The 8,887-nt window shown below is 40.4% G+C and overlaps 1 protein-coding gene across 1 annotated transcript; it reads left to right on the top strand.

Annotated features, from left to right (window-relative positions):
• Positions 1 to 4,591: 4,591 nt before the first annotated feature.
• On the top strand, positions 4,592 to 6,176 carry rgs5b (regulator of G protein signaling 5b). The gene is made up of 5 exons (XM_026149838.1): positions 4,592 to 4,689; positions 4,812 to 4,898; positions 5,004 to 5,065; positions 5,162 to 5,325; positions 5,437 to 6,176. Exons 1-5 carry the CDS (start codon positions 4,646 to 4,648, stop codon positions 5,611 to 5,613), a joined length of 534 nt encoding a protein of 177 aa, XP_026005623.1. The 5' UTR covers positions 4,592 to 4,645; the 3' UTR covers positions 5,614 to 6,176.
• Positions 6,177 to 8,887: the final 2,711 nt, after the last annotated feature.

The raw sequence follows: 8,887 nt of genomic DNA on the forward strand, positions 1-8,887 counted from the left end.
GAATAAAGATTTGCAAGAGGTAGAGAGGATGAACCTAAATTTGGAAAACAAGTTGGCTAAAATTTGTGCGCAGACAGGGCTAAATTGGGTCGCAGCCCTGCCCATTGCTTTGATGACCATAAGATGTTTATGATGATGTTAACTTTGTATTTCAGGTGCAGTTATAACTATTTTATACATATTGCATTTTGTGCTTTTAAAGGAGTTGTGGCTCAAATTTGTCTCTGGAGGGTCACGAGCCTTTGGCTAGCGCTATGATTAGCCAATCTACTGTGAGGATAATATGAGTTCATGAAGGATTGCACACGCTTACAGACACAGAGTTAAGAAACACACATGACAGTATTGATTCCAGGCAAAAGGCCCTAAATTCATTTAGCTTTTAACTGAACTTAAAGAAGGACCAAAGAGGAAGGAAAGCATATATTTTGGTTAAGTCTGATACATTAGAATTAGAAGGTATTGTTACATTAAGGGAGCAAAATGAAATAAAAAGGTTATACCAAAACAGGTGATAACATAGGAAATGTGAGGTTTTAAAATGAAGTTAGTGTTAACACATAGGAGTTGTTTCAAGGCAGCATTTAGCTATGATGAAATGTATACAGGAGTAATTGCTTATATGCTTAAACTTAATTGATTGAAGTGGTTGTTTTCTTTTGGAGTAGATTAACTTGCAGCAGCGACAACTTGTGCATAGGATGTTGATGATCAGATAAGGGAAAGTAGAGCGAGCAACTGGACGTGAAACCAGCGCTTAAAAGAATTTTAAAGTGATGAGTAACGTTGAAGAGTATACACAAATACAAGTCAATAAGTTAAGAAGATAATTAGGATCAGGCTTTTAATTAAAGAGTCCCAGATAGGATAAGTTAGGGAGATGCAAGAAAAGGTGTTTTGTTTCCTTTGCAGAAGACTGATCTCGGCGACCACAGGAGGGGCGAGGATCCTGGAGATCTCGAGGTTCGAGACCACCAGAGAAGGGTCTGCGTGAGGACACAATGTATTGTGACCTCTGGTTTTCAGAGGTCAAAAGGGGGAGTGTCGAGGAGGGAAATTATTTTACTGCTATTGTTAAATAATTGTTATTGCATTAATAATATAATTTGCAGCATGGATATTGCATTCCAAGGTTTAGACAGTGTCTCTTTCAGAAAGACTGAGTTGCAGGCTGACAGGAAGTTGTATGCAGAAAGAAGACAGGAAGTTATTTTGAGCCGCAGGCTAAGACGAGGCTTTAACAATGTAACAGATAGCTTTATCATTTTATATTAAGGTTTTAGTAGAGGTTCTTGATTAAAACATTTATTTAGTAGAAGACATACACATAGTCTCAGTGAGCTTCTGGTCTGGTAAAAGGTCAGAAGTGTAAGAGGTGACACAAAGAGCATGTGAGGTCAACACACACACACACACACACACTTTAAATTAGATTTATTTAGAGGAGAGGTTAGTTATGTTTGGCTGTAACTGCAAAATTGTCTTGGTAAAAGAGGAACCGTTTCTTGGTGTCTCGGCAAGAAAGAGGAACAAGACAAGAACTGAAAGGTAGACAGGAAGGGCTAGCCATGAAAATAGAAGATGATTTTCTAGGTGAAAAGTCATGATATTGATCTGATCTATGTATAAAATGTATGTGACGTATGAAGGGGCGTCAGTAAATAAACCCTGATGCTATAAAATATCTGTTCATGCTTTGAGTAAGTCGAAGACTACTTCCTGTCTGCGTACAGAGTTTTCTTCCCACGCGTGTATTCATTAAAATCTTCGTTTGACTTCACCCGGCCGGACCAGTGTGGTTATTCTTCGATCACCTCTTGTACCCTTCCTCAATATTGAATCTTAACAGTACCGAACCGAAAGCACTGTATCGAATGGTTCAATATCGATACGAATATCGTTGCACCCCTAGTAAACATATACTTATTTGCCACTTCATTAGGTACAGCTGTTCAACTGCTTGTTACCAGTTACCAATCACCAGTCACTAGACAAAAACTGAGCATCAGAATGGGCTAGGGTTGCCAACCGTCCCTTAAAATACGGAATCGTCCCGTATTTAGAAACAAAAGTACACGTCCCGTATTGAGCTAATAAGGGACGCACTTTGTCCCGTAATACAGTGAGAATCAAAAGTAGTCTATAAATGTTTATGGAATTAACGCTTTGTTTGAAAACATAATTCCCAGCCCCTCTCCTGCTTTGTGACCAATGAGCTGACAGCACACTTATGACAATTCGAGTATGACAATTCAGATTACCGCTCATCTCATTGGTCGAGGAAAGGTCGCTTACGGAGAAAATACCGGAAGACAACAGATGACCACAACAAGAAGCATGGCCAACAGGGAAACAAACGCCGTCACTGCGGTGCAAGTCTCGGACGACAGTACACCTAAAGCTGGGCTTACACTGTGCGATTTTTTCAGTCGCGTTATTCAGCTCCTGCTCAAACTGCACGATTGACTCGCAGGGGTTAGAAGTTGGTAGGTCACGATGCAGGTCTCACACTATACCGCCCGATGCTCTGATGCGACCTGAGTGCTCACACTGTGCGTCCATAAAATTAAGGTTATAACAGAAAATCTGTCGCTCGCTCTCTCTGTCTCTCACTCACACAGACACACCACCACCATCAACTTTGCTAAATTGCAAATGAAAAACATGATCAGGCAGCTGTGATTTAGCAGCGATGTAGATCCAACTATTTTCACGGTTGTTGTGGTCGTGATCATTTTGTGAGGCCACATTGGAAAGCTCATCCGAGCCTTTTCGAAGTTCTACAAGTTGTGCCTCCATCGCTTGTGTCCAGATCACACGCTGCACTGCTGTGCTGCTCCGTCTTTTTCACCGACGTTTACGTGTTTGCGCGTGAGCAGTGTGAGCGCCTGTGGTGACACCTTCACGAGCGATTGATGATCGGGAGCTGGTCGTGAGGTGTTAATCACTTCTCGTTACCCCACGTATACTACACGACGCACGATGAAGGCCAAAATCGGTCCGATCACTCAAAAATCGGCTCAAAATGGGCCTAAAACCGCACAGTGTGAGCCCAGCATTAGAGCAGCAATGTTTGTTCCCCTCAGAGAAAGGGAAGAATGGGAAAAGGAAAACACCTGGCTGGAAAAAGTTAATATGGGCATGTGCAGTGAATATCAGCGCTATGTGGCCAGAAGTGTGATAATATAATTTATTTTGTGTAATAAACGACTGCAAGGATAGATGATTACAACAAATAGATGACTAATACATAAAAGTAATACACAGATGAATAATGATGATGAGTTATGATGCGTAATCATGGGAACAAGCGGGTTTACAAACAGGAGCAGCTGATTAGCATTAGAAAAGCTGAAATAATACCTCAGCTGAAGCCAATTGTACTAAATGCACTAAATGTGCACTGTTACAAGAATATTTTTCTTTCTATTGTTTTCTATTATTTTAAGTTAAGCAGGACAGAGTTCTTTTAAAGAAAGATTTACTTATATTCTCAAAAGTTAAGCATGACAGGCTTCTGTTTAAGAAAGAGACCTGTTTTATGTGTTAATGTTGTCATTTTGAGCTAAAAATAAATGGCTAAATGATCATTTGTTTCACATGTCACAAAGAATACACATCTACTTAAATCAAATTCAAGTCAAAGGGTTAAAAAAAATAATTTCACACACAAAAAAAGAGCTAGAAAATTCACCACACTGGGAAGGGTGAAGACAACTGGGTCGCCCGGCCCTGGCCACGAGGTGTCCCTTATTTATTTTTCAGGGAGTTGGCAACCCTAGAATGGGCAAGAAAGGCGAGTTGGGTGACTCTGAATGTGGCATGGTTGTTTGTGCTAAATGCGCTGTTCTTGAGCATCTCAGAAACTGTTGATCTCCTGTGATATTTACACACAACCGTCTCTAGTTTATCTTAACAAATCTGCAGTAACAGCAGCCAAGTGTACCTAATAAACTGGTTCACAAGACGCAGTAATAAAAGCTAAAAATTAGTAGTCATGAAAAAGAATTTCAATTATGCATAAGTAATTTTTGATGAAAATATTGCTGTATACTTTTTGTCTCTAATAAACAGACAAAGCTAATATTGTTCTGTAAAAACCTGTAAAATTAGATTATAAATAAACAAGCCTGTTTTTTCACTGATAATAAGCCGATATATTGTTTTGTACCTTACTCAAGTAACGGACACGAATTCAGTCCAGATTTTGGAAAGCACCGAAGGGCAGCCTTTTACGTATGGAGGGCCTGTTGACCCAAAAATCAACACTGTCAAAATGTTCTCACTTTAGGGGATCTTCTGTCCTTGTGAGAATGTCTGGTTCTCCTTTACAACCATTGAAATGCATTAACACACTGCCCTTCACCCCACGCAGACGCATTCTCACACCCTGGATGACCACGGAGTGTTGGGCAGTAATTCAGTCACAAACGTTGCTCATTTCTGAGGAAGTAAAGCCAGGAGGAAAAATCTGAGTGGAGGAGTCTCCTCATCTACCCACATCTCATTTCATTGGCTAAGAGGCATGATGTCACAGAGTGGAAAAACCTATAAGAAGTCACACTCCCACACAGACAGCAGACAAGCTGAGAGCTCATTCACTTAGAACAAGGAAGACGGCTCTGTGAACCACATACGACTCATCATGTGCAGAGGACGCGACTCGCTGCCTATCACCTGCCTCGAAAGGTGAGATATGTGAGGATGTTATATCAGATTTTTCTTTTTTAAACAAGAGATTATGATGTTGTCATCTGTAGAAAATACAGGACGGATTAATCTCACTGTAACTTTTCCTCCTTTTTTAACAGGGCAAAAGAGCTGAAAGCTCTCTTTGGGAGTTTGCTACAGAAGTCAGACAGCATCACTGGGCACTCAAAGAAAAGCGACAAACTGAGGTAAGACATTCATTCAGCATCTCTTTTTCGGCATTTCAGTTGAGTTCATGTGAATCCTGGATACTGTAGGAACATTTCCTAACTACTTTGTCTCTGCTTCTGCAGGTTTAATGTTGAGGAGCCTCTTAAATGGAAGGAATCATTTGACAATCTGTTGACCAGCCCAAGTAAGTCCACCAGATCACTCACAGAAGTAAATGTAAATAAGTTTTGAGCTTTCTATGAGATGTTAACTCTTTCTCTTCTCTTTCTCCTTTCTCCAGATGGGCTGTGTCTTTTCAGAGCATTCCTGGTGACAGAGTTCAGTGAGGAAAATGTTGCCTTTTACTTGGCATGTGAAGACTACAAAACAACTAAGCCTTCAAAACTAGCTAGCAAGGCAAAGAAAATCTATGATGAGTTCATTGGCTCCGACGCACCCCGTGAGGTAAATATCTGATAAGCAGAACTAGACACACTCTATCAAACTGCTGGTTTCTCTTATCTTGTTGTTAACTATTGATAATCAATTGACTGTTTTCCCTTGTCCCGTCTACAGGTAAATCTCGACCATGAAACCAAAGCGATCACCAAAGAGAACATGAAGCAGCCCAGCCAGTCCTGTTTCAATGTGGCCCAATCCAAAATCTACACCCTGATGGAGAAAGACTGCTACCCTCGCTTCCTCAAATCCTCAACATACCTGGAGCTCACCAGGAAAACCAAGACGGGCTAAAAGACTGGAAGATAAAAAATGATAAAACACTGCCCTACAATGCAATGACTCTTCAAAAGGACATAAGCTGACAGACACGCAGTGGAAACTGTCAAGTTTTGGACGGAATAAATACCTCAGTCCGAGGAGTTTTCATGCCCGGTTGTGGAATAACTTTAGAGACCGGAGACGTCCAGAGATTCCACATCGGAGTGAGAGGCGGAAGTTGCGAGGCTGTGAGGATGAACTGACCTGCAGGCAATGTCTGCCTCATAAGGGCAAACGTGTACTGTGCATAAAAGACTGGATGAAAGACAGCATGAAGGCGATACTAAAAAAATTCTGATATGAGTTGCACAACAAAAGTACCACTAGGAGAGATACTGCTGTGTAGCATGAATGCTTATTTATTCGTTATTTATTGAAAATAAATGTTTACGAAGCTAAAGTTTGCTGATTATTGAAAATTGTATGTTTTGTATTTATTTGCCTATTTTATTTTTTACATTGTATTTTTTTGAAGTATCTGGAGTACTGTATGGAAAAGTAAATGCATTGAATAAAAAAATCATGAGAGAAAGGAACTTGTTCCAGAGGAAATTCATTTGTAGAGATGGTGGAGTTTGTTAGTCACAGTAGGAAAAAGAGAGTAGAAGGCTAGTTCGTGCTTACTGTAATCTTAATGACTTACAGTTGCCTTGTTCCACTTCACAGATAGGTGGCAAGATGACCCCTCATTTTCTCTGAGGTAACAGTTAATAGATGATATGTAAAAAGCGTATGTTTGTGTAAAATCAGAATCAGAATCAGAATACTTCATTGATCCCTGGGGGAAATTATTTTTTGTTACAGTGCTCCATTATAAACCAACATTAAGACAAGACAGACAATACACTAACTAAGAATAGTATAATATATACATATATATATACATACATACATAAGTCACTCATAAATAAATAGCTGGAAAAGAAACATGTGCAGTTGTAGCAGTAAACAGTGTGTTAAGTGGATGCGTTGTACAGGGAGATGGCCACAGGCAGGAAAGATTTCCTGTGTCGTTCAGTGGTGCTTTTCGGTAATCTCAGTCTCTCACTGAACGAGCTCCTGTGACTGACCAGCATCTCATGGAGTGGGTGGGAGGTGTTATCCAACATTGTCTTTATCTTGGACAGCATCCGCCTCTCCGACACCACCTTGAGGGAGTCCAGCTCCATCCCCACAACATTGCTGGCCTTACGGATTAGTTTATTAAGTCTGTTGGCATCTGCGAGCCTCAGCCTGCTCCCCCAGCATGCAACAGCACAGAGGATCGCACTGGCCACCACAGACTCATAGAAAATCCTCAGCATTTTCTGGCAGATGTTGAAGGACCTCAGTCGCCTCAAAAAATAGAGACGACTCTGGCCCTTCCTGTAAAGTGCTGTGGTGTTTTTAGCCCAGTCCAGTTTATTGTCAATGTGTACTCCAAGGTATTTATAGTCCTCCACAATGTCAACACTGACCCCCTGGATTGAAACAGGGGTCAAGTGTTTCCTGGTCTTCCTGAAGTCCACGATCAGTTCCTTAAAACCAGACTAAAGGTGGATAGATGCATAAATACATTCATTAATCACCAGAGGAAATGTCAGATCTAGTCACAAACACAAGAGTCAGATTAAAGGTCCAAGTGGCACATAAAAGGCAGACAGTATTAGCAGTATGCACAGACATGTAAAACACATACAACTGAAATATTTTTGTCCTAAATCCACTGACGTCCACAGTATAATTCAAATCCATTACATTTTTTTTCCATACAAAGTTCGAGGCTACATCCAGGTTTTTCAAAAGAGGTTTTCATTTTATATTTAAAAAAAAAAACACACACACACAATCAAAGTTTCCTATGACCACTTTTTCAAAATTGGCCTGAACTTGAAATAGACTCAAGAACCTGGAAATTAAAAATAAGAAGAATGGCAGCTAAACAGCTGTTTTTAATGTATTTTTAAGAGGTTTATTCCCACCAGTTAACCTCTGTTTCATTTTCTGTTGCCACGGCCACGTACACAGGAGACTCTAAGAACTGAAAGCCTTTTCTGGGAAAACTGGGAAAACTCCAAAACCGTAGAAAACGTAGCTGCAGGCAGCAGCCGGTTTGCTTTAGTTCTTCCCACCTTGCCAGGGAGAGAAATTGCCTCACACAAAATGTCACCTTGTGTTTTATTTTACATTTTGCTTCCTTTGTGAATCTTTAAAAATGGATTAAAGTACTTTAATGAACTTTGGAGGTTCTACAAGGTGGATTTTGCTGTTTAAACAGAGGCTAGCTGTTTATGTTTCCCATCCTATGCTAGGCTACCCAGCTGTACGTTGCAGTTTATAGTTAGAATACCCATATGAAAGTAGCATTAAACTTCTTGTCTATGTGAATCTAAAAAATATACACTCCTATTTTGAGATGTGACCATCATCCTATCTGATGGATATAGCTATATCCAGTGGCCAGTTAGCTTAGCATAAAGGCTAGAAAGACAAAAAACTGCAAGCCAGGCTCATTCAAAATATACTAAATGAACACGTACACATACAGTTACTGTTTAAAGATTAAACAATCATGTAGTGCTATGTTTGCCATTCAAGAGAGTGGCATCAACAGACATTACAGGAAATATCAGATTTCAGCATCTATTTTGGTAGCATCTCTGGAAGTCATGTCAAGCTAACCTATTTACATACACGAGACAAAAGCTTTGATTTAAATTTTAAAGATCAGGAAATTTCTTGTATAAAGTCAACAATCCAATAAGCTCTAGTGTTATCCTAAAATGTTAGACTGTTGTTTAAAGATTAATAGATTTACAAGTGTGTCAACAGGCAGATTAGGCTTTCATAAAAGGTTTGAAGCTAAATGTTGTAAAATGCTAAGCCCATAACGGGCGGCAAATGTGTTTGTGTCCAAAACATGAGTTCATTTTCCCGGGAAACATCTGAGTGTGAAGGATGGTCACCATGGATACAGCAGCTACCTACCATGCACCTCCACTGGCAGGTTTGTTTACTAGCTCTACCTTAGGGCCCTGTGAGTCACAAAAGCCTCCCCTCCCTTCGGTAAATCAGGCTCATCCTTTCATACTGCCGCCATCCATCAGCGCCACCTCCTCGTTGCTCTCCCCTTCCTACACTGTCCTGCTGAAACAAATGACTCCTGTTCAAACACTTGGCAACTAAAACGCAGAGGGTGAAGTCATTAGCACCACTCTGACACTGACGGAAAAAGACAGTGGCTATCTCTCCACTCCATCCCTCTTTT

The sequence above is a fragment of the Astatotilapia calliptera genome, chromosome 18 (genome assembly GCF_900246225.1).
Source record: "Astatotilapia calliptera chromosome 18, fAstCal1.2, whole genome shotgun sequence".
Taxonomy (NCBI): Eukaryota; Metazoa; Chordata; class Actinopteri; order Cichliformes; family Cichlidae; genus Astatotilapia; species Astatotilapia calliptera.

Bases quoted from the DNA above. Each gene is read 5' to 3' on its own strand.
- rgs5b (XM_026149838.1), top strand. From the start codon at position 4,646: ATGTGCAGAGGACGCGACTCGCTGCCTATCACCTGCCTCGAAAG. The intron at 4,899-5,003 runs GTAAGACATTCA...CTGCTTCTGCAG, and splicing joins AAGAAAAGCGACAAACTGAG to GTTTAATGTTGAGGAGCCTC. The intron at 5,326-5,436 runs GTAAATATCTGA...TCCCGTCTACAG, and splicing joins GCTCCGACGCACCCCGTGAG to GTAAATCTCGACCATGAAAC.